At 44.5% G+C, this 26,368-nt stretch overlaps 1 protein-coding gene across 1 annotated transcript in view; it reads left to right on the top strand.

Moving 5' to 3' along the window:
- Positions 1–26,368, top strand: part of Kcnma1 (potassium calcium-activated channel subfamily M alpha 1) — a 719,714-nt gene that overhangs the window by 621,026 nt on the left and 72,320 nt on the right. Inside the window, 4 exon segments of the mRNA XM_042054118.1 lie at positions 7,549–7,577; positions 7,579–7,643; positions 21,186–21,262; positions 21,265–21,308. Of these exon segments, the coding sequence (XP_041910052.1) occupies positions 7,549–7,577; positions 7,579–7,643; positions 21,186–21,262; positions 21,265–21,308 (215 nt within the window).

The raw sequence follows: 26,368 nt of genomic DNA, 5'->3' as shown, positions 1-26,368 counted from the left end.
GGTCATAGGGACATTAGTGTCATTAAATGACCTCTATTTGTCCCCAAGTCTCCGACTGTGTGCTTCAAATAGACCCTGACCCTTACTGTATTGTTTGCCTGCTTGAGCAGGTGGGGAAGGACAGTGTTCCTTGGGAGGACGGGAAGCTGGACAGATGTGCAGAGGGGACTGCTACAGGGATCAACACAGTCTTTCTGCCAAGGGTCAGTCAGTTAATAGCTCAAGCTCAGTTATTTGTAGGCCATATGGCCTTTAATGAATTATGAAGTTACTCAACACAGTTAGAGAGGAAAAGAAGCTATGAGCAAAAGGTAAACAATGATGGTGGCCCTGGTCACATGCAGTTTCATTTAGAGATACTAAAATTTGAATTTTGGTTTGTTTTGTTCTTGAGACTCTCCGTAGGACCAGGCTGGCCTCAAACCCTTGATCTTTCTGCCTCAGCCTTTCAAGAGCTGAGATTACAAGCCACATGCCCTCCTATGGCTAGCTAACATCTTTTTAATATTTTAGGAAACATTATGCTTATAGTATTCTCCCCAAACATTTGACAGTTGTGGGCTGTACAAAAACACATGGTAGGCCACTGTTGTTGACTCTCAACATGAGAGAGGTAAGAAGCCCAGGTTGGTGCCAGGAGCTGAGCAGCCTTCATCTGCACTCTGCGTGACCCACCAAACACGAACATCACACATTAGGGCTACAAGCAAGACTTGAATCCACCTTTGACCTAAAGGCCTCTGTTTGACTCAAACTGAAAGTGGTCCTCCTGCTCCTGTAGTCTTTCCAGGCTCCACCAGAATCGCTCAGGGATGTTCTTGCTTTTCTCGTTTCCATTGTGTGCTTCGTCCTCCAATTTCATTGTTCCTGTCTGGGTCTTACTGCTGAGAAGCTAATACCCGGTGATCTTCACCTGGCTTCTTGTTCCTGAGGCAGCAGAGACAGTCTGTTCCAAGAAAATTAGAAAGAAATAAAAGGCCTAAAGGCACCCAGGTCTCTGAAAGGAATTTTCTACTGAAACAGGGCAGAGTGATAGGAAAATAATTACAGCAGGGTCAGAGTTCAGGGAAGACACAGGAGCTGAGATTCTAGATGAAGGCTCTTTGGGAGGAACGTGGTTCTCCTACTGGGATGCAAACAAGACCCAGGGATTATTTGAGGGATGGGGATGAGGCATGTGGGTACCCTAGGTGTATACATTCTATCCAGTTCAATTCTAGGGGAGCCTTTGTTCCTATTTATATAAGGAGATCACAGTGAAGGTCACATAGATTCTGTTAACATATTCATTAGTATTTGTAGGAGCTGAATTCCTTTATTATTCTATATTGATGGACTCAAACTTACACAGTTTAGGTTTCCTAGGCACTAAATAGAGCCAGAAATATACCCTGTGATTAACTTCTACATAACCTATTGTTCCTTAAAGTCTCCCTTCCCATTCTTTTATTAGCACCACAAAAGCCAGAAATGAAAAAGCACCAACAAACCCTCCCTTCTGTGCCCTCCCAGCTCTCCATTGGGCAGGTGTTGCCTGTGCCCATTAGTGCAGGGCAGCCTCCTATTTTCATTTTATATAATGACAGATTCTTTTAATAACATACACCCTCCTAGTTTTCCAAATAAATCTGCTTCCTATTTTTTTCAACTGCAGGTTGTGAGATTGCCCAGCTGAATAATGTACAGGAAGACATGGCTGTTCAATTTTAGAGAGTTTTATATGTTTGAGACATCCTTCATCTTTCCATTGTTTGTATATTAATATTTTGCATGATCTTTCACAACTGCTTTCTTGGATTGATTTTTGTGGGGGTCCTGTGACAAGTTCTTGATGATCCAGCCTCTGATCAGCAAGCCAGACACTCTCATTCTAAGGATGAGGTCTCTGAGTCCCCTGTACTCTGATATTGAGCTGTCCATTGCCCTTCTTGGTGTGTGTGGCTTAGTCAGGCTTATTGCTCTGTCCCTTTCATGGGCTTATGGCAATTCCTAGCTACAGGTTTTGTTCTGTATCAGCAATCAAGCGCTAGTTAGGACAGTCATGATACCCAGCCCACACTATGGCTTATCTGTCTGGGATTAATTATCTTTGCTTTTCTCTCATCTCTCAAGGAAACTCCCACACCCAGTTGCCGGAAGAGGCTGCCAGGGTAAAGCATCCTTCTGTTATTTAGGATCCATTTTCCTCTTGGTTCTGCATTATAAGACCCTGAATGTTAGTTAATTTATCCAGACTTTTTGTTAGAGAACTGACAGTTGTATTTCAGGGAGTTCCATCAGCCAAGGAGTTCCTATCCATGGTGCATCTCACTGCAGAATGATGATGTTACTAGAGATTCCGTGGTTTGTTTTGAAGGAGATGCTCAGAGACATACTTGTGTTGCCCTCTACCACAGCAATCATGGTTTCAGTGTTTATCCTCAGTGTTAGGCAGACAGCAGTTAGATAGCAAACATGACCCCTCTGGAAAGTACCTGTGTTCCACTGATATCACAGAGAAATATGACACATCACAGACTCTTTGTATTTATCATTTTTGCTGAGGGGATGGTGTTGGGGACAGAACCCAGGACATAGTCACACATGCTGAGCACTCTACCTTTGAGCTATACCCCGAACTCCCAGCAGTACTCTTTCTGAGAAGTGTCTGAGGTGTAGCATTTAGGTTTAGATCAAGGTAAGCAGTGGTATCAAAACCAAGATGGCCAATGAGGCTGACGGTCTGGGAAGAGAAGCAGCAGTATAGCAATGAAGGATAAAGACTTGAAATGTAAAGAGCGTTGAACAGGACTCTCTCCAGCTAGTAGCTAGTAGGCCTGATCCTGCTGTGTGTGTGTGTGTCCATGTGTGTTGTGGGTGAGAAGAGGAATTCTTTATATGTCTGGAGATTTCTACTCAAAGAAGATTGTTTTCTGAATTTTCAGATGTCACTCCTCCACCAAGTATTTTTGGAAGTCAATGGAGGGAAAAAGAAAGAAAAGACCCTCCTCTTCAGCCATGAGGGAGAAACTTCCATTCTAACACAAAAGGATAGTTGTATTTAGTATTAAAACCAGTTGGTAACTTTTGTAATGACCAATTTCACTAGGGATTAATTTCAGTTTTCTTCTCTCCTTATTCCTTGGCAGTCAAGGCTGATGCTAGAGCACGCTATCACAAAGACCCGTTTGTGCACAAGAATGCAACTCCCAATTCTCAACATGTGCCTAAGCCAGGTGACAGAGTGCTGGGCTTTGTCCCAATGTGTAATAATTGCCTGGTGCCCCTCAGACTTTCTCTGTAACATGCTAAGCTCAGTTGAAGAAGAGAGAGGACTACCGTGGCTTTCAGCATGCATTAACTTGTTTGGGCCACAAAATTTGAAACAGAAAAGCCATAAAAAATGGATAATCAGTAAAACGACCCCACTCTCCAACTAGCAGCTTGCACCCTGACTTCAGTGGGAAGCCCCTTCAGCGTGATCCTTTTGTGTTCAAGCATGCCATTTATTCTGAGTGACTCCAGTGTGAATATGACATTACTAATGATCTGCTAAGTGTGTGCAGATGTGGGTTACTCCAGATGTGGTGATTAATAACGTAATGGAGATAGCTGTTTGACTCATGTTTATGAGTTGTTGCCTTTTATTACTTTTCTGAGTTTATTTGCTTTGAGCTATTTTTTAACCTCAGCCAACAAACCCACCTTCAAATCTAAAAGCTTCATCCTCCACCCCCTCCTAAATCTCATGAAGAAAAGAGAGAAGAGGGAAATGCCCTAGGCTGGAGGGGACGGCTGGATCCATCCCACACAAGTATCAGACTGCTCTGGCAACCTGAAAATCACAGTCATACCTATTTCAAGGACCCTTACGAGAGGCATCGGTGAACCCCACAATAATATTTGCAGCTTAGAGAGTAACACAAAGGCAGGGATTTCTTTTCTTTTTTTTAAATCTAGTAAAATATGTGATCATTTTGAAGTAAGGCCAGGCCCCTGGCCAGTGTTGCTGGAAGATGTTGCTTTGCTCTTGCTTAAAAACAGAATGCTGATGAAAAGTGGAATGAAATGTTGTTACAGATGTTCAGCTCTGCGTTGAGGCTGTTGGAATTACCGCCACATCTTAAATCAATTCCCAGAGCATTGTCTGGAGGTTATGTCACCGAAATAATGAATCCTCTTTAGTCAAGAAAACGCAAACATGTTAAAACATCATTGTAAGTTTAAATTAAACTCCAGCGCAAACCAGGGGATCTGAAGCCTCATTAGACCAGCCTGACATTTTTCTAGTGCTGACTCTTCTCCCCAAACTGTAAAACTGTTAGATTCAGGGCCTATTAGACAAGAGAGCGCTGGGAAGTTACAACAGAACATTAAGTGTTATACTTAGGGATGTGCAAAAACAAGCCCTTGAATTTTATGAGGACTCGGAGACTGGAGAGAGTTTGTCTCCTATAAAAATTCCACATTAGATTCCCGAACTTGTTTTTATTTTGAAGAAGCTGGTAACTCAGGCTTCTTTAAAGGAGCATGTCTTCACCCAGCTCACCCCACACAGAGGCCAGGGAAAATGCTAGGAAGGTATATTGCAATTAGCCAGAAAGCAGGTTAAATGCAAGCCTGTGGGTATGCCTGCTTGCGAGGCAGTGGTTTGCTTCTTCAAAATGTTTGTCTTTCATGAAAGTGAGTAAATTTCAGTCTCTCCTTTAATCCCATTTTTATTTCTCCCATGTAGTCATAGAAGCCATGAAACAAGAATCATATCTTAGAGCTCAGCTAGAAGGTTTTCTAGATCTGCTTTGTTTTAAATACACAGAAATTGGTGGAACCCATAGAAAGGATAATAATTAAATATGTTTTATGTCCTACTTAGTAAGGAGAATTTATCTGTGCTCCTCTTCTGAGACCTAAGCCATGTGTAATGTTATCCATTACACAGTATTCATATATTTAAGCTGAGGACATTTTCCATCCCAGCTCTTCAGGGACCAGATTTCCAGGCTCCAAATAAAGCTTTGAACATGGTTCCATTGAAGTGAACAAATCCCAGCTTAAATGCACTATGATTATGATGGATGATCTCTCAGAGTTGCAATGAAAATAAATAGTTGCCTTGCATAGAAGCAGGCATCACACTCCTTCTGCAGTAAGGTGTCTCCCCAGAGCTGGCTAACACATTAACTTACAGATCTCCCATCTGAAGAGCCGTGGCAGCAAACAGCGGAGGCTAGGTTAAAAAAAAAAGGGATGCTTAATCAAAGGGGATATTTTCTTAGAGGCCCAGAGCTAATGGGGAAGGAAAAGTTGAGCAAAGAATTCAGCAGAAAAGCCAATGAAAGTAACTAATAGAGACTCTTTCCATAATTGGCCACAGCCATGGTGACGTGTAGTGGTCTTGAGGAAAGCTGGCAGCTGTTGACTAGGATAGATGAAAGACCTTTTGGGGCATTGCTTTGTAAGCTTATGAAAGGAGAAGAATAATTCATACCCCCAGTAAACATACTAATGCTCTCAAAAATAAAACATTCATTTAAGTAGTGTGCTAACAACTCTCCGGGTCACTCTATGGCAGTTTAACAGTGGCCCATATTAAAAGGTGACCTTGGATTATGCAAAGACAACGCAAGACTTCCTTCTCCAGCCTAAGGTGGGGAGATGTAAAAGTCTATTTAGGCATGTGTGTGAACACGTACGCACACTCGTACTTTAGCCTGCTTTGAATTGCGTTGTTGGATGGCTGTCCCCTGTCCTCTGAAAGGAAGATGAATTCAGGTCAAACTCAGAGTGCCTGTTTGCTGGCTGAGAGATGCATATCAACTCTAAGTGATTTTTTTTTCAATACCATTTATGTGGCTTGTATTTATTTCCTTTAATCTTTTAAGTGCTGTTTAGTCTCAGTGTGATTTGCTGTGGATACTCATTTCTGATAAGACGTGATATCCTCCCAGCCACATAGCCCCAGCCTGGAGCACTGGGTGACTGATAGGGTCTCAGCCTGAGTGGAGCCTAAGGTGGAAGGTGGGGGTGGAGGAGGGAGCAGGTGGCAGAGGGAATGGGCTGTGAGCCTTTGCAGGTCCTTTCTGGCCTTGATTCCATCTGGTATTCCTCTCACCCAGTCACACTATTTTCCCCTTGCCTTGGGTCAGTCAGAATGAGGTAACCCCAAAACGACAGTAGGGCAGAGGCAAAGAAGTGTGACATCCTGCAGCAAATCTGGAGGTCAGTTAGACCGGTGGAACCCCTTTGGTGCTGTGTGTCCTCACTGCCCATGTTTCTTTAGGGTTTTCAGAGAGGCACGCTAGAGAGCATGCTCTGTTATTGGTCATCTGGACAATAGCAAGCAGCTGAGCTGGCTGCATTCCGCCCCCCCCACCCCAAGCCTCATGAATATTAACATACACCAAGCTTCTTTTGATGTTGTCACTACTAATATTTCTCTTCTTAGCTTTAAGGTAACTTCCATGCATTCTGAGTTTCAGGGCTGTTTCCTTCTAGTCATATGACAATCAACTCTGAAACTCCGAGGATCCTCTGTTACCATCTCGACATGACAGTGTTAGCCTGGACTGTGTGAGGGTGGGGAGAGCAGGGCTAGACTTTCTGTTGCACATGTCTGTGGGTGACAGGCTGGGCGAGTATCTGCTAATTATCCAGCAGCGCTCTTAGAAAGCAAGCATGGTGCAGGCTAACCCATCTCCAGTGCTTCTTAGTGGGTGTCTCTGGGCAAAAGCAGCAGAGTGCAGTGTGCTGTGTTGTCTGTGAGTAAAGCTTCACATTGCTTAGTGATCTGTGTGGTTCAGACATTTGGAAAGCAAGCTTGTGGTTTCCAGGCCCTCTCTGCCACCCTCCATCCCCCACCTGCCACCGCCTCCTCTGGAGGCATCATCATTCAGTGACAGCCTTCTCCTTCATTCCAGTGCTCTTCTCCAGCCCCAAGTACGCTCCCTGGTGGCCGCTGCAAGGAAGAGAGCTGAGCTGGGCTGGGGACTCTTGAGCCCACATGCACTAGGGTTTCCAGCCCTGGGAACCCTGCCAGTGAATCACGGGCAGCTAAGGCCTGGAATCCCTGCCTCTCTTCAAGGCTCTTGCTGTGGGTGCAAGGGCTGGGAACCAGTTATGTTGGTTCATTTGTAGAAGCAGCAGGCTGGCTGTTAATCTGCTACCTCAAATACAACTCTATTTCTGATTTTGGTTACAAAAACATTCATTATTCAACCAAACAAAGTATTAACTCCTAACCAAAATTAACTCCTAAAAATAATGATACGTATTTTTATATGTAGATAAATCACTATTTCTCATTCTTTCTTATACCAGGGCATTTATAGGTTGTTCTAGTCTCTTTACAGTGCATGTTCAAGGGTTGGTGCATAAAGCAATATTGCTTCACCCTCCTCTCAGCCGGCCTCTCTGACTAACGCATTCCGTCTTTGTTACTGGGCCTCTAAAGGCAGCCCTGACTCTCTAGTGAGTGACTGAGCCTTGAATGTGTGTCCTTTGATATCTTGCCTGTGTTTCGCAGTCTTCCCTCAAACTGTTCATAATCTCACAAGCTGCCTGTATTTGCAGTTGAAGATGAGCAGCCGCCAACGCTGTCACCCAAAAAAAAAGCAACGTAATGGGGGTATGAGGAACTCACCCAACTCCTCCCCGAAGCTGATGAGGTAAGCAGATCCCCCAGCATGGTCACCTCCCCAGCTCCATCTCAGGCCTCTCCACCTGCCCAAGCGCAGGCCCAGACCTTCCTCCTCAGTCAGCTCCACGGGGGAGGGGAGAGAGATCGTTAGATGGCTTCTTAAAGGCTGGAGTATTTATTCTGTCAGCTTGTCAGCAGTTAATGATAGAGCTGAAAAAATTCTGTCACGAAAAACAGTTTGAAAAGCTGTTTGAAAAATACATAGGCTTTAAAGTCTTAGCTGTCACCATGTCCTGTCTGTGTGTAGTTACTAAACAGCAGTGGCACTAATGACGGCGGGAACCAATCAGAGGAACTCTGTGGTTAGTTTGCCTGCGGCAAGACTGTTTCTGCTGGAGTCCCTCTGAGGACTGGTTTCTGTACTTAAGGCCATATGTGAGATGTATCATCACAATCAAAAATGAACCTGAAGATTACCTTCCTTTTATCCTGTCGATGAAAATCAAATTTCTGTTAATTGATTTTGACTGAGGAAAAAAAAGTTTAATAACGCGTGGGCTTGCCAATGCAAAGTTCAAAAGTAATCCAGTTCTGCTCAGGTTAAAAGCAATATTAATTATGGAACTGGTTGTGCTACCAACCTTCCTCTTTTCCTTCCTTCCTTCCTTCCTTCCTTCCTTCCTTCTTTCTTTCCTTCCTTGCTTTCTCCCTCCTTTCTTTCTTTCCCTCACCTTCCTTTTTCCGTCGTCCCCCTCCCTCCCTCCCTCCCTCCCTCCCCCTCCCTCCCTCCTCCTTCTCATCCTTCCTTCCTTTTTTCCTTCCTTCCTTCCTTCCTTCCTTCCTTCCTTCCTTCCTTCCTTCCTCTCTCAGTCTATCTCTCTTTTCCTTTCTCTTCTCCCCATTTCTAAACTATGACATCATCTAATAAATAGCAAATTGAAACAGAGTCTCAATAACTCTACAAGTCCTGTTTGGGCAAATTCTCCTTGGGTCACCTTTGTCTCTTTGATTGTCCCCCAGTCCCATCATCTATTTCCTCAACCCTCTCAACTCTCCCACACTTTAATGAGAAGGAATGATTTCAAAGTCCTGGAGATAGTTCAAAGGGTAAAGGGTTTGCTCTACAAACTTAAGACCTGAGTTTGAGACCATGATCCATGGGTGCTGGGGAGGAGCCAGGTACAGAGTCTCATGGATAATACTAAACTGGAGAGAAAGAGACAGGTGGGTTCTTGGGTCTTGCTGGCCAGCCACTCTGGACTACTTGATTAGTTCTAAGTCAGAGAACTCTAAGTGAGAGACCCTGTCTCAAAGAAAAGGTGGATAGTGCCTGAGGAATGAAGTTATTGCTCTGGTGTGTGTGTGTGTGGTGTGTGTGTGTGTGTGTGGTGCGCGCGCGCGCGCGCTTGCGTGCACTCTCGTGTGTTGTACAGAGAGAAAGAGGGAGGAAAGGGACTGAGATTTCAGAACTGTACTGCTCACCCTAAATCGTTCCTCTTCTGGAAATCCCTGCCTGCTTGACATCACTTTCCTTTTTCACGGACAAGGACCCCTCTCCTTTAGTTTCCTGACACGCACTTCTCTACCGTGTGCCTGCCTCACCTCTGTCCACCTATCTGAGACATAGATAGGGACTTGTCTTTCAGTGACGGGGACATGGATTCCCAGTGGCAGATCCACCTGGCCCTTTCTCTCTCTCTTGTCATGTGTACCCCTCTCTGCTTTGTGAAAGGCTTCCTTCAGTGTCCTAAGCCTCCTCTGTGCAGCCTTGCTGATTTACACGCATGTTTACAGTTTACTAGGAGAAGGAATAAAACGCACCAGCTGCCAAGCCACTGGGTTTTATGATGCCAGTTGTCAGCCTAGCATTCAAGTCCTATTTACTCACCTTTAGGTAATCGGCTTATCTAATGCTAATAGTTTTCTCCATTTAAAGGAGAGAAAAGCCCAAGTGCTTTCTTTTGCCTAAATTTAGAGAAGCAAATAAATAAATAAAGAGGATTCTGAAAAACGTGAAACCTTGGGAACCAAATTCCCTGTCCCTGTTTGCTATGTAAAGTATGACTCGTGGCTTTGATCTTGAGTGATAATAATTCTGAGGAGTTACACTGTTTTCATATGCTTCAAAGCTGTGTCAAAGTTTTGCTGCTTAAGGGTACTTCTTTATTCTGTGGGCTCTCGGGTACCAGATGACAGGTCTCCTTTAAGAGGTGGAGGCTTTTTTAAGTCGTAGCCTTCAGCAAAACATCAAATTACCAAATCCAGGGTAACATACTTCTACACAAATGCCTTTCCCGTAGATATATTATAGCATATATATTAAATACTTTAGTGTTACGTGCTACATTTTATGTGCAATAGAAAGTGATGGTTTGAAGTAGCCTTGGGGGGACTTTTTTCCATAAGCAGAGAAAGCTAGTGTATACCATATCAAGTATGGTTTTTACAGGACTTTCTGCCCGAAGGCCTTTGTAAATAAGTAATGATCAACAGATTGGCTGTGGGTTTTTGAAAAGCATGCCCATGTCAGTTTGCATGATGGGGGAGAATTTTCAAAGTGGATCTTGCTTTCATTGCCTGCCTGAGAGGGGCTGAGGGAGACAGCCATCCCAAGGCCAGAGCTGTCTTCTTCGTAGTACATCAGAATAGCTAAATGGGGGTCAGGTGACGATGCCAAAACTTGCCAAGCGACAAACCCAGGCTTCTTCTGTTGGTGCCTATGGACTGAGGATCCCTCCAAAGTTCCAGTCATCGATGCCTTATCTTTCCCGTCCTCAATGGCCTCCATCAGAGCTTCCCTGGGACAGCCAATGCCATGCAATTCAGGACACTGCTCTTTGTCTTTTTTCTTCCCAGGTGACATTCTCCAGCTAATTTCAGAGAAGCAGGGACAGGGCCTCTGCTGGGTCCTCCATTTTCCTTCACATCCAGTCTAGAGATGAAGGACCCAGCCACAGGGCCTCCTCATTGGCCTTTGAATGTATGGCATTGTCAGTGAGGCCCCTGGTTCCTGTTCTTTCCAGATCCCTTTTGCTGCTTCACACCCAGCTCCTTCCTGCCTTCCTGCTTCCTCCTATCTCTTCAAACACCCCTTTTTACTCTTCAGAAGATGGGACTTGCCGGTCCTATTCCTCATGACCCTTCCCCACCCCAGATCCATAAAGAAAGCTAATGACTTAGTTGAAGTGGACTTTCTGGAGTTCCGTGCCTCACTTTGGAGCAGAATCAATCATTCTGAGTATGGGCAGGTTTTAGTGGCCTATGGGTGGTGATACGAATTGCTCCAGAGAAACTCAGAGCTCAGAATGGCCTGTGATGGTCAGTAATTTACCACCCTGCGCTTCGACAAATAAAATAGACCCCTGAGTGAGGACGTCCTCCAAATCATGTGCCAGCAGGAAATGTGGGGACTCTGCACTAATGGTCCCATCTCCCATTTGCGCTGGTTTCAGCTCACCCTGATGACTTAGTGCCACTTCATTCTCTGTGTGATCATTACGTGAACAGCCTTGTTTTTTTGTTTTGTGTTTGTGTGTCTGGATTTGGAGGTAGTAGATACTTTAGTCAGCCTGACACAAACAGCCCCATCGCCAGCTGGAGCCCCTGGCACTGAGGCTGAATGTGTGATGACAGGCAACTTTTGGCACTGTACCCATTGAGAAGCGAAGTCAGTGTTCCCGAGTCTCTGTCTCTGTCTCTGTCTTTGTCTCTCTGTCTCCTCTGTCTCTCTGTCTCTCTCTCTCTCTCTCTCTCTCTCTCTCTCTCTCTCTCTCTCTCTGTCTCTCCTCTCTGGCATCCTCTTTTGCTGGTTTCTTAATCTGGAGTTAGTGGAAGAACTTCTCCCAGTCTCTACCCAGACACCACACCTGCTGCCCAGTTCTCCCTCCCCAGTGGACCTCTGCTTGGAGAGTAACCATGTCTCTCCTCAGCTGTAAGTCTCCATAGGGCAAGGAATTGGATGATAAGCTGTCTAGAAAGTTAGGAAAGAAGTTACCAATCTGATACCTGCCATATGATGAGCGGGTAAAGCAGACTGAATTGGTGAATCTACCTCCCATGCTCCCCGCCCAGGAATCTCAAAGCGAGTCACCTTCAGTTTGTCCACAGTCCTATTGGAGGGATGTTTTCTCAAGTGCTTTCCTCAGATGATGAGAATCTCTACCTGGGCTCTCACACGATGTTCTCAAATGGAATCCCAGATGGCTGTGTGTGCCTCAGGTGCCTGTTCACCTCCCAGATTAACTCTCATTGCACAGATGTTCCATGATGGGGCCCACTGTGTTGCACATGTTGTGGGAAGTCTTCGAGGGATCTCAAGTATGGTGTGGTAGAGGGGAATCCAGTCTTCAAATGAGACAGGGAAGCCCCGCACTGCACAATCGAGTAAAGGTTTATAGCGCCTGTGAACATGGAAATGCTGCTGTCCCTCTGAGCGGCTGTGGCTGATTTGAGAAGGCGGTCCCATTTGCCATCATTATAGGAGAGTCTCTACTGATGTCGCTACCACCTCTGGCTCATGGTTGCACAAGCATTATTTCCAGAATGTTGTACATGTAAACTCATTGATAACTGTACCTCTCTTAGAAAGTATAAGTTCCCCATATGACAGATGAAGAAGCTTGGGCATACAGGGATGAAGTCCATCACATCTGGGGAGGTTGTCACATCTTAGAAAGATGGAGGAAAGAGTTGATGCCCTTAGACCACTGTATGTGGCATATTATGACTGCATTGATGGGTTTATGGAGTAAACATCACTGAAACTGAAAATGTGTGGGTATTCTAGCTTCCCAATCATGGAGGATCTTGCCTGTTGTAGGCATCAGGAAACCTTTGCACATTTTGAGGAATTGGTACCCTAAGTTGGGAGGATCATTGCTATTAGTATGAGGATGGCCATGAAGTCCCCTATCAAGACCTTTCTGCACTGACAAATGTGGAGATGTGTAGGAGGGAGCCCACCCAACCTCAGCCTCTGTCGGGGTTTTTTGAGTACCAAGATCTCAGTTTAGGTCATGTGGTATTTCTGACATCAGCTGTGCAATCTGAGCAGGCAGAGAAGCATAGAAATGAGGATTTCTGTGGGATGTGTCAGGCAGACAATTAATACAGAGAGATAGCTCTCACTCAGGCTAGCACAAATAATTAATGATGCTCCAAACAGAGGACATCGAGCTCTTTGCAGAGCATTTCATGTCGTGAGACCTGGGAAGCATTAGCCCCCAGTTTCCTGAGAAGGAAGGGAGTAGGATTTGAAGGAGCAGACTGTTCTCTTGGGCACTGGCTGATCAGTAGGTGAATGAACATCTACTTGTTAAGTCGTATTTTCTCTCTTTTGACGCATACCTTTCATGGGGACCTTTGTGTAGGACTTCTCATACCAGACCCTGCCAGTGAGACAGATCCTAATAATAGGAAATGGAAATTGGCCTGAAGCCCACTCCGGGTTGCAGACAGAATGCCACTCTTACAGCTTTTCCACTGGGCAGAGAAAGAAGGAAGGCAGGGACAGGTTAGCTAAGTAATCCAACCCCTAACGCAGAAGCTAACAGCTTTGTGACAGTCCCCCATGGGACCAGGAGAATGAAAACATCATGGGTGTCATAATTCCAAGGTTTGGATGGACTTGACACAGGAAGCAGGACAAGTTTGTGCTCAGCTGAAGGGCATTGTCCTTTCGCTTCAGAAGTGTCATATAGTAGCAAGGACCATGTCCATTCCCTGAGGCCATTTCTTACAGCATAGCAGCAGTAACCGTCCTTTTCCACCGAGGAGGACACCTCGGTGTGATTCTGTGTTAGGGGGAGATCGGGAACACTGATGCAGTTAGAACAGGGAAGCTGAGAGGGGTCCCAGGTTTACACAGGGTGGCTCAAGCATGGTGTGAAAGTTTGGTTTAGATGGCTCTATGGTTAACTGTCTGGAAGAGAGCAGTGGCTGAGTCCTAGAAGGCCACACCTCAGAGGCAATGCTGGCTGTCAAGAGGGTAAGACGCAGAGTAGAAGGATTCTGGCAGGTGCCAGGCCATACAGATCAGTATCCTCACAGCAGAATAGAAAATATTACTTACCAGGAGCCAAAAGGCACTCAGGAGTGGGACATATCTGCCCAGAACCATCTTCTTACTAGAACCAATGCAAGAAGTGAAACTTGAAGGCCCCACCTTTCAGAAGTATTCATGTTTTGCACTGGAGCCTGAGTAGTTCCTTCATTAATAACATCTGTCCGGACCACTAAGGACGTCACACCTGGTTCCTCCCTGCTGAGTACTTAGGGCAGCTGGCTCCAGGCAAACTCCAGGCAGCCTTGATTGCTTAAAGACATACTTTATAGTCTTCCTTCCCACCATGTTGCCCTTCTTAATGGCATATAGCCTGTCTTAACTCAAATACACTATTTGTGAAAAATATTAGAAAAGACCAGAACAAGTCATCAAAAGAGAACAAAAGAAATGGGCTCTTGCTGGGCATATATTCTGGACGGCATAATAGGTCTAGTGATGTTTCAGAGAACAAGAGCTCTTTGACTGGTTCTTACTGTAATCCTGGCTGCTTATTGAGCATTTGCTGGGTCCTCTTACTGGTTGCTGAAGAAAATGCACGGGGGGAAGAAAATGCAAGATCCAAGTCCTCCCAACACTTACCATTTAATGAAATGAGACAGACACCACAGATTCTTTGCTCCAAGGAAACAAACTGGTACTTCTATAGGAAAAGAGTTACAGAAGTCACTGAAACCAAGGACGAACTATTTAGCCGAAAGATGAAGTCTAAGAAACACTCGGTACGGCGGCATCTGATAGCACAGTGCTCTGTTCCTTGTGGACGGGGTTGTGCTCACATTTCACCCTGCTGCTGCCCATTGCTGGGGAGTCCACTGCAGGGTGGGGTCAGCCCTCTGCTGTGGGGGATGGATGTTTGTAATGATGGAAAAGGCCTTACCCTGTGACGAAACGTTCAAGTTAAGCGGGGAGAAGGGTGACAATTCTGAGCCACCTAGCCGCTTCCTTCTTTCTGGACATGGTTGGGTTCCCTGTGTTTTAATGTAAATTTCTGAAGCCCAGTGTTGAACTCAAAGCCACACAGTAAACTGGGATTTGCTCTATTCAGCTGTAAGGGGAACTCTACTCTTTATAATATAATTCGACTTTCTCACAGCAGGTTTGCTTGGAAAGGGATTTGCGGTTTAGCTTCAGGCTCTTGTCTTCACGGCAAGCTTTTGTGTCTCTGCTGCAGCAGGGCATTTAGTTCACTTCCTGAGATTAATTGATGGCAAGTGGCATTCCTTGCTCTGCACACCCTCCAAACAAAGATCTTTATTCTTCTCTTGAAGTCAGGCATGCTTAATTTCCTAGCTGTGGACATCATCGGTAGGTAGGAATTGAGAGGCAAGGAGCAAGAGAAAGAAAAAAAACCCAAAACAAAACCTAGCTCACTGGGGCTGCTGTGTTATAAATAGTGGGGCATTCCTAAACCAGCCTTCAGATCTTTGGCACATGACAAAGACTCACACAAGCCTTAATTGATTTTTGGAGCCACTCCTTAGCACATTGTCTTGACAGGGGCTCGCGGGTCGGGGGAATTTCTACTGAGTATTCACGCAAGCTGTGGCACTCATACATAGCCTTGATGTTGTTTGCCCTCTCTGTACAGCTTAGGGCATTGTGGCTTGGCTGCAGGGGAGCAGAAAACAAGCCATAGCTGCCTCCTGCAAGGGGGAAGGGGGAGCCCAGCAGGACTGGCTTCCGGTCAGTCAGACCTCCTCTTTCAAAGCCTTGTTTCCCTCTTTCTCACAGTGCCACTGAAGCTATGCTACTGCCACCCCCCCCCCCGCCCCATGCACATGGATGTTTGGTAACAGAAAATGCCCATGAGTGTTAGTTTGATGGCACATGGACAAAATGTGGGGGGGAATTTTAGCATGGGTAACATTTGTAAGGTTTCAATTTATGGGAACTCTGTCATGGAGTAGGATAGCCAAACAGAAGTAGTCCTGTATCTTTCTTCCTTGGCCTTTCCACTCGCCCTTCTTCCTTTTGGTCATATCAGAGCAACCAAAGCAGGACTAGAGTCTTAGCCAACAGTAAAGAACAGTGGGGATGGTAGCAGTAACACTTGTTGAAGCCCATCTGCTGAGTTATTCCCTGCATGTGTGACGTGGTTTTGCTTGTGTACACCCCAAGGTTGAATCTATTGCATAATGATGATATCTACCACTTCCCCGTTTACTGATTGAAAAGATGAAGCAGGGTACAACTTGGCAAGTATGAGGCAGGCCAGGATTTGAAGACATGCACTTTTGCTTCTGCGCTTAGGGTCCTTACCCACTGTGTGAATTGCCCTCTGAGGAAAATAGGAGGTTTCCCGCCTTTATTGGTATCAATCCCTAAACACCATTGGTGTGAAACAACACTTTGAGATCAATTGAGCAGACTGACTAGTGAACAAACTTCCTCTTCTCTCTAGGGTTAGGCTGTCATTGTAATGTACTCCCAATGCAGGTTAAAGTTCAATAAATGTTACCACTCAAGTAGAGCCGAGCAATTAGCAGCAGAAAGTTTCTTTCTCAAAGTTCTGGCAGCTAAAAGTTCAAGGTCAAGCCTCAGAAGGACGGATTCTTTCTGAGTTCCTAGAAAAGGAACTGATTTAGCCTCTCTTCCCAATCGCTGATATCTTTCCTTCTCCAATACTTTATTGTGGCTTTGTTCTGTTGATGTCTGAGTCTAAAAATTTCACTCTTGATATATTTAAAAAAAAAGCAAGTACTGACCCACCCCAGTGATCTTTCTTACTTTTATAAATAGCCTAAACTCAAATCTGGTCATATTCTGGGGTACTGAGGGTGAAGATCTTAACATACAACATGGCACAACCTGCGCACAAGCAGTGAGCTAGCAGCTGCAGCTGTGACCCACCACGTTCCACTTTCTGTCGCTTTAAATAAGACAAAGGCTCTGCATGTCTTAAGTGACAAATGTGCCTTGTATTAATTATCAGAGCTTTCTAGAAGAGTTGTGGATTGCTGTGTAGGTTGGAAACTTTCATTACATGAAAGGGGCTAGTATTTTAGTGTTGGTCATCGCTAGGTATCAGAGCTATTGAATGTATTGAAGTCTTTACAAGTCCCGTGATCATTAACCTGCAAGCTGAAGATGCTGGGATGCCTTGCTCAGAGAGGCTTCCATGAATGTCCTTTCACATGCTTAGCAACCTGCTTGGTTCCCTCCTGGTCTACCTGGACCAACAACAATGTTGGTTGGTGTGCTTAATGGCATAAACACAGACTCTCTTCCAGAAGAACAATTTGTAGAAATCCCTGACCCTGGAGACACCCACCATTCAAAGACAGGACACTTGAAATTGCTAGTGGGACCCACATGGTAAAGAAACCCTTTCCTGTCTGGCCCAGAATAATCCTATATTCTCATGCCACTGGGATGAAATCACACTCCAGTACCACCACCCCCTCACAGCTGAATCCAGGGCCTTCAATGGGACTGTAAATCAATCAGTCTTCAGTGCTTCTGACCCACTCTCCAAAAACCTTCTTTATCCTATCCACTCCACTGCCTTCTAGGCTTTCTCAGGCTCATCAGTGGCCCAATCTTCCCCAAGGAGAACCTACTGCTTCAAACCCGAAGGTCTTCTAGGCTCACCAAGCATGTTTTGTAAGTCACCCCTAAGAGACCTAGTTCTTGTACCTTGCAAAGAACTCATTTTCAATATTCTATTTTATGTAAACATTTTTCCTTTTTTGAAGCACGCTGCTGGGTCTACCTGATGCCATGAGTCAGTCTATTCTTTGGGTCAGTTGGCCCGTCCTCTGTTGACTGCCAGTGCTCATCTAAGAAACATGTCCTACAATGTCTCTCAGGCTTCTGTGGCTTACATATTAAGCAGCAGAAAACCAGACGTCACCAACCACCACTTTGGGTTACCATTTTGTGGCTGCTTAGACCTCATTTCTTTGAGTGGATCTGATGGTTGCTGGTGGAACAAACACTGGCCCACATTTCCACAGCTTGTCAGCTGTCCCTATGACCCTTGTCTTAGGGGTCAACTGTGCTTTCTTGTTTACCCCCTCCTAACTTCCCTGATACTAACCAATGTGGAACAAACAAGGTCGTTTCTTAAAGCCTTCACGGCCGCATGGTCTTGCATGCTAATTTACTATACAGCATACCCTAGTGTACCATGACCTTTGACCTATATTTTTTTTCCTGATACGTGGATACATGTGAACCTTCCTTTGACATTGTTACATCCTCCTTTGCTGGCTTAGAATAGGGATCTCATGTTTATTGATAACTTTACTGATTAAAGAGACTAAAGTTGGAACTCCAGGAGCCCTGTCTGTTCTCCAAAATAAATATCAGCATTCAGGGAGATGTCTTTTCTTTTCTTTTCTTTTCTTTTCTTTTCTTTTCTTTTCTTTTCTTTCCTTTCGTTTCTTTTTTCTTCTTTTCTTTTTTTTTTTTCTTTCACGCGCACTTGTGTGTGTGTGTGTGTGTGTGTGTGTGTGTGTGTGTTCGTGTGTCGTGTTCATGTTTCTCAGATCAGACCGTTTGGGAGACATCCTTGGTGAGATCTAGTCTAGACTCCGAGATCTATGTGAAGGACAGAGTCTGTGTGACACTCCCTGGAGACTTGCTGCATGATTCTGCATGTTAGAGCACAAGTCATGGCTTGAAACCCTAGCTGCTTTCCCTAAAAGTCCATCCTTAGTTAGTTATAATTAATGTTCATTGTCACTTTTTTTCTTTCAGTGATGGGCTGTTGTCCATCCATTTTTCTCCTTTTCTACCATGGTAAACAGGCCATTCGTACCCCAGACATACCTTCAAGAATGAACCTATTGTTCCAAGCCAAACACATTAACCTCGCTCCCAGGGCATATTTTTTTCAATGAATTTTTGCCTCCCTGTTATAGCTTCAGCTTACCTGGGAATATGTGAATATGGTCCTGGCTATCTTTTTAAGACCTAAATGCACTAGAAGTGGATCCCAGGCATTTGAAATCTAAAACAATACCCTCTTTCCCCCAACATAAGGACAAAAGAATATGAACTTGACTCTTCCGTGCAGGTTTAAGATTCTCTTGCAACCCCAAAACATGTTCTTCAAGAGCTGGAAAAAAGACTTTAGTTTCTCACCCTCTTCTTTATGGTAGCTTTTGTCCAGCTACCTATGACAGATGCTGGATATCTATGGAACTATTCAAGATTTCTCAAAGGTGAATAAGAAAACCTCTCATGTACTAAAGTGTGTGTGTGTGGTGTGTGTGTGTGTTTTGTGTGAAGGTGTATGCAAATGTTGGGGGTGGTTACCCCTGTGCATGCATGTAGAGGGCAGAGCTTGAGACTAATATGTCTGCCTTATTGCTGTCCACTTTAGTCTTTGATACAGGTCTCTGCAGAAATCTCACCAACTAGGCTGTGTGGCTGGCCAGTTAGCTCCCTGGACCCACCTGTCGGTCTTCTCCCTTCATTTCTGGGGAAGCAGTCATGAGCCACAGTTCTATAGGTGCCAGGACTCTGAAGCTAGGTCCTTATGCTTGTATAGCAAGCTCTTATACCCCCTAACCACCACACTCTTTGTCTCCAGACCATCAAATGATGCTTTATCATGTTCTGTGACCGGTTCAAATCAGTTTTTTAATTAATAGTTGCCCTTTTTTAGCATTTATGCTTTGTAAATTTTATTTACTTTGTATGTGTGTGGGGGTGGGCATGGGTATATTCATGGTGTGTGGGGGGGTGGGAACACAAATGCCACTGTGTGTGTGGCAGTCAGAGGACAACCACACGGAGTCGTTTCTCTCTATAACACCTTACACGGCTTCCAGGGATCACACTCAAATGTAAGACTTGCACAGCCAGCCCTTTACCCAATGATCAATCTTATTGACCCCTTATTTTAGCACTTTTGGATACGCTTTGTATGTGAGAGGTGTCCTGGTAGTTTGTGGCCCCGAAGACCTCCCAGCAACGGGCCACTGAGATGCTACTCTGAATTGGGTCGTTCTGTACTTTAAAGATACAGATGTGACAGTTTTCCTGCAGTCATCTAGCATGCTCCTTGAGATGACTCCACGGGATCTCATCACAGGTATTTGTCATTGCTGTGGCCTCAAAGCAAATCGCCGAGAATGAAAACACACACAGGGTTTCTATCTTTGTGTGTGGAAGGCATACTAGACAGGTCATGCTAGAGATCCAAAAGCTTATTCCATCATTAGACTAGATTAGAGAGATTGCTGCTCTACCCTTCTATAGTCAGAGCATAGAGATGAGAAACACGAGGCATGTCTTGGGAAGAAACATAAAAGCTTAAATAAATACTATTCTTCTTTAAGTTTGAAATAGAATCATTTTAAAGGTATATCACATCACTATACCATTTTGAAATTTGAATCTGTTTCTGTCTTTGGTTGAAGTTTGCTTAAGGATAATTTTGTTGCAGGATAGATCTGCCTAGGATAATATCTTAATTTTATGTGGTTCGTTGTTGCAGATGCCAACAAGGGCTTCCCACACGCTCAGTGGCTGACCATACCAAGATAGAGCCAAAGATGATGACTATAACCTGAGCTGCAGGGCTGTTTATTTATATTGTGTGCATGGTAGAGCTGCCTGCTTCATTGTGATTCCTAAGGTTGTTCAGTTAGACCCTGCCAACTCACTGGAGGGGCAGCCCCTCTACAGCCATTCTTCCAGAAGGAGTGGATGTGGTCTTGAGGGTACGAAACAAGTTTATTAAGATGCATCAGAGCTTGAGGCCCTCATCCAAGGAATGCCTATGTTGGGAATTGAAAGGTGGGGATGCAGAGCCCTGTCATTGGACAGTTAAGCACAAATACAGTTGTCAAGGCGAGGAGAGAGGGTGTTGTTTAGTATTGAAATCATGTATTCCAGATGTGGGCATTTGGTAGTCAATCTGCTCTGAAGTGACACGCTGTGAATCTTTAAAGGCCTTCAGCTGGGAGAGCAAAATCTGATTGGGCAACTTGCTAAATATTTAAAAGTGCAGCCTGTTAAAGCTTTACTTGCGAAGAGCATCGTGTCAGAAGTTGTAGTCAGAAAGAAGCGAGTAATTGGCTTTCCCATCCTGATGCCAGTCAGCCAGCATATGCTCTATTCCTATTCCTTCCTCTTCATTGCCAGTGCTAATAGCAACTCTTTGGAGTGTGAGTGTGTGTGCGTGTGCGTGTGCGTGTGTGTGTGTGAGTGTGTGTGCGTGTGTGTGCTGGGAAACTGGATAGCTAGTAGAACGAGACAACAAGGAATAAGATAATCATAAAAAAGTGAAGCTAACCCCACAAAGTGGCATGAAGCGCATTTACAAAATAGGCAGGAGAAAGGCAGAATTACTACCTGAACAAAGTCAAGTGCCATCCAGAGGGGTGGTGTGTGGTTTGGGCAGCTGCCTTTCCAGGGGACATGCTTCTGCAGGAGAGAAGGAAGATGGCCATTGGTGACAGTCACTTTCTCGGCACCTGTCATCTCCTCTGAGAGGTAACTCGGGGACCCCTTTGCATTTATTATTTATCACATTTTCCACTTTTCTCCCAGGCATGACCCCTTGTTAATCCCTGGCAATGATCAGATTGACAGCATGGATTCCAATGTGAAGAAGTACGACTCCAATGGATGTTTCACTGGTGTGCACCCAAGGAGATCGAGAAAGTCATCCTGGTGAGTAAGGGAATGTGGAATGGGTGTCCTTCCCCTTTCGCTTGGCTTGATGACTTTTGCTCAGAGTAAAGATTTCCTGACTGAGTAGGAGAGTCCACTGTAAACTTGCCTAGCTAAAATTCTGAGCAAAGATCGAAGTGACTAGATCTCTGATCAGAACTTAAACTTAGAGGAGATTTTTATTAATTTTTCTCTCAAGAGCAGAATTTTCAATCTCTACATTTTCATCAGGACAGTAGTAGTGGTTATGTCCTGTCACAAGGGTCTCATGGGAGGTGGGATGTGTGCCGTTCCTGGTCTTCATCTGGTCTTAGAACCAGTTGTCAGACAGTGCATTTTAATCATATTACGTGTGAGGAGACGGATGGGACTGCTCTACTAACTTCATTGATTGTGAAAGACCACAGAGCACCGTCCTTCTTCCCTGTTGCTAGTGTCGTGATTATTCTAGTAGATATTAACTGCATTGTTTTCTGTTATAAGAAATTTTGGTTTTTTTTGGTATCTGTATATTCATGCATGCACTTGGTGTGTGTGTTTTGCAGTGTGCACACACGTGGGTGCCAGAGACCAATATCAGGTATATTCTCAACTATTCTCTATCTTCTCTTTGGAGTCAGGGTCTCCTCTCCCTGGACCCTGGAAGCTCAGAGATCAGCTTGACTGGAGGACCAGTGGTTCTCTGGGGATCCTACCTCCAACCTCCCTTGCACTAGGAATTTTGGAGCATGCTCTACTATATCCAGCCTTTCTTTTTAAAAATATTATTTACTTTTTTAAATTTTATTTTACATTCTAACTCAGTTTATTTCGGTTCCGCCTCCCATCTACTCCTCCCAATGGGTAAGGACTCCAAGTGGAAGTAAACAAAGTCTGGGACATTAAGTTGGGGCGGGGCTAAGCCCTTCCTGCTGCGTTGAGGCTGGACCTGCATCCCACTTTAGGGAATGGGCTCTAAAAAGCTAGCTCAAGCACCAGGGATAGATCCTGGCCCTAATGCCAGGGACCCCTCAGGTAATCCGAACTTCACCACCGTCTCCCACACACGGAGGGCCCAGTTTAGTCCCACAGAGGCTCCACGAGTTGGTCTAGAGTTGTAAGTTCCACGAGCTTGGTTCAGCTGTCTCCAGCTTTTATTTTAATGTGGGTACCAAGTATCAAAACTCAGATTCTCAAGTTTATGTGGCAATTAACTTTATCATCCAAAACCATCTCCCAGACCTACAGCAATGTTTCTTAACTAACATGTTTTCAGTCCTTAGCATATGGTACAGATAGGCAAGTGCATTTGCTGAGGATGCCATTGCTGGGCCCATGGTCCACCATCCAGATCTCAGAGTACTGCATCAGGGATGGGCTTGTGAACATCTCTAGAAATATCAGGCTTCTGTTCTGTCCCAGGAACATTAGCACAAGATAGCAATCCATTATACTCTGTTTGTCCTGGTTAATGACTTTTAGGTTTTAATATCCCACTGGCTTCCCTAGAGTTATTGTTTTGCTAATCCATGAAAAATTGGTTGCTAGTCAGGAAGGCCAGTCAGATGGGGCTCTTTTCCCTGGTACCTCTAATCCCAAGATGGCTGTGGGCCACTCCATATTCAGCTAGGAAAATCCTATCATTTTCAATTTTGGGACCACCCTTCCTTAGCAAGGGCTATTCCAGATGCTTAAAATTGTTTTGTGTGCTAATCCACTATATTTCCCCACTGTATTTTAGCCAGTATGCGTGTTTTCAAATGAATTGTAAATGAGCATTGTGAGCCAATATAGCATTTTGCTGGAGGTTCTCAGAGTTGTGAAAACTGCAGATTACAGTACATGAAGTCAAATGCTCAACAAACAGCTGCTGCTGATTTGCCAGAAGGGGAGAGAGTTCTAACCACTTAGATTCTCTGTGGTTGGTCACCTATGGTTTAATCATATGCTATGTGCTTCACCTGGGTCCAGAATGATCTACATAAAGTGTGCTAATTGACAAGTGATCAGTATCCCCTTATAGAAGGAAGGAATTTAGGGAGGACAAATTCATCTGAAAAAAATAGCATCACTTGAGGAAGCACTGATGCAAACACACCATGTGTTTGGTACCGTTCTTATTCTGATGATGTACAGAGCTTTCATTCTAGTGAAGCAGAGGGAAGGCCAGTGGGGAGGTGAGTGAGTCCATGAGAACAAGTTAGATATGAGCGAGGACTTGGTGAAGCAAATAAAGCAGAATGCTGGGAAGGGGGAGTCCAGAGGATCCCAGAAACCCTCTCTGTAGTAAGGAGGAGATGGAATTTTCATCCAGTGGGGAGATGAGAAGAATAGGATGCCGCACTTGTGTGAAGATGCTCACACAAGCCATTTATGGGACGCTGCACTCGTGTGAAGATGCTCACACAAGCCGTTTATGGGATGCTGCACTCGTGTGAAGATGCTCACACAGCCATTTATGGGATGCTGCACTTGTGTGAAGATGCTCACACAAGCCGTTTATCCCCTGGGTGCTGGAATCTAATGGCTTTGGGCAATTCAGTTATAGAAGAGACAGTGTAGTAAAAGGAACAGCGGGCCGTTTCCCGCCGCCCAGTTAGCTTTATCTGAAATAATTACACGGAAACTGTATTCATTTAAAACACTGCCTGGCCCATTAGTTCTAGCCTCTTATTGGCTAATTCTCACATCTTGGTTAACCCATTTCTAATAATCTGTGTTGCACCACAAAGTGGTGGCTTACTGAGAAAGATCCTAACCTACGTCCGAATCATGGTGTCTGGCTGACTCTGCTTTCTTTCTCCCACAATTCTGTTCTGTCTTCCCTGCCTATCTATGTTCTGACCTATCAGGCCAAGCAGTTTCTTTATTAATGAAAGCAACAGATAGATAGATAAATAGAAGACCCTCCTACATCAAGACAATCCTCTGTTTGGAAAGGAAATATAAAATGAACCATGAAACAAACTTTCTGAGCTAAGTGGGATGAACTCAGATTCTTTAGATTCATGGATTAAAGCAGTCAGGAATGTCCCATCAAGTATAAGTAAACCTACTCAGAAGGGGTTAGAGGAGGGCGCATGGAGAAATGCCTGATTTCTCTGTTGGATCTTAAGCGTGGACAATCAGACTCTCTAGGTTTGAGGTGCAGGACTGGACCTTCATGCCTTCCTCTGGGGGTATAGCTCTGGAAGACTAGAGAATTGGTAGTTGTCCCAGGCCTACCTAAGATCTCAAGGTTCTCTTCTGTACCTGGACCATTCTGCCGGCTGGTGCCCAGCTCTTTTGCAGTTTTGATTTCCAGCTTCTATTCTTCACCCCATTTGCACTTTCCTGTTGAGAACTAGCTTCTCAGGTGACAAGGCCAATTGAAATATTCAGGAGCTTCAGTGATAACAACCCCAGAGTGTTTCCATGCAACCTGACTGACTAACTCCTGTCTTCCCCACAAAGTGGGAAGAGTTGCCTGGGAGCTCCATGCCCCCCTCAGTCACTTTTCATGAGAAATTTCATACAGCTTATGTCTCAGGTTTCCCTTCTACTCTGGGAAAGTGGCAATGATGATAGCTCCGGCTTTATTCTAATAACCAGAGAATAAAAACTAGCTTCCTCCTCTCCTCAGGGGTTACTGTAATAACCCTGACATTGTCATGAATTGCAATATTGGCATTTAAGCAATCAATACCTTGATCAATGCTAAGGATTAAATCAAACAGAGGTTGGTATGTGCAGTGGGCATGAATATGTCTCCCCCAATCCACTGTGAGCCTCATAGACCGTATGAGCATGCAGCAAGAAAGATGGCAGGGGCTGAAAGTGTTGACTAGAGAGGAGAAACAGAGCACACCCCCACTCTGACCTCAGTCTCTTACTCTTTCCCTTGTGTTTTCTGGATATTTGGGGTCCTCCCCTACATAGACTTTATCACCCCTGTGGACCCAGGGCTGGGGCTGGGGAAAGGCATTGGCCTCTATCTTTGCTGACTGAACTCTAGACCCTTGTAGTGACTGCTTGTGGGTATTTATATAAGGTGAGCCTTTCTAGGAATGATCCAGGAAACCCCAACGTCTGAACATGGGTTTAATGTTCTCTCTCTCTCTCTCTCTCTCTCTCTCTCTCTCTCTCTCTCTCTCTCTCTCTCTCTCTCTCTCTCTCTCTCTTCAGGGTTTTTCCTGTGTATCCCTGGCTGTCCTGGAAGTCACCTTTGTAGACCACACTGGCCTTGAACTCACTGAGATCTACCTGCCTCTGCTCCCTAAATGATGGGTTATTTAAGGCGTGCACCATCACTGCCCGCCTACTTTTCCTATAGAGGAGCATATTCAATGATTTAAGTTTCACAGGCCATATGATCTCTGTCACAACTGTCAATTTTACTTTCCATGAAAGTAGCCATGGAAAATACCTAAACAGTATGAGTTGACCGTGTCCCAATAAAACTTTATTGGGATGTGAATTTCATGTTATTGTCACTCATAATGGTATTTCTAATTTGTTTTTCTTCTTAGTCATTGTGAATTTTAAAAGCAGTTTTCACTCAGTTGATGTCTAGAAGCCTGTGGGATATTATCAGATTGAAGTTACAGGTCAGTACAGCTAGCCTCTGGCCTCAGATATCACATTCTATCTACTGATACAGAGATGGACTATGCCATCTCACTGAAACATCTCAAAAAAGAACCCTGCATTTCAGCTGAGACAAACCAATGAGTAGGACCGTTTAATCATCTTCACAAAAGGCTCTAAAAGAGCATCTCATTTTATCAACCATGCCATGGACATTAAGGCCTCCCTTCCCACATTCTCCTAAAGATTGATATACACTCTCCTGCTCAAAGGTCTACATGGCACATACTTCTTAAATCTATTGTTCAATAAGGTGGTAATGTGTGGGCATATGTGTACAAAAATTTATGAGATAAATATATATAGTATATGCCATTGCTCAAATTAGAGATGAATATATAATATGCATATAATGACAAAGTAGGAATAATAGCTGTCTTGTAAGCCTTGCCAGCATTATTTTATAGATTCTTTAACAATAAATAGAATCAAGAAGGAAAAAATGGTACTTTCTC

Source organism: Arvicola amphibius, chromosome 13 (genome assembly GCF_903992535.2).
Source record: "Arvicola amphibius chromosome 13, mArvAmp1.2, whole genome shotgun sequence".
Classification (NCBI taxonomy): domain Eukaryota; kingdom Metazoa; phylum Chordata; class Mammalia; order Rodentia; family Cricetidae; genus Arvicola; species Arvicola amphibius.
The sequence above is the reverse complement of the archived record's forward strand: the minus strand, read 5'-3'. Positions and strand labels throughout refer to the sequence as shown.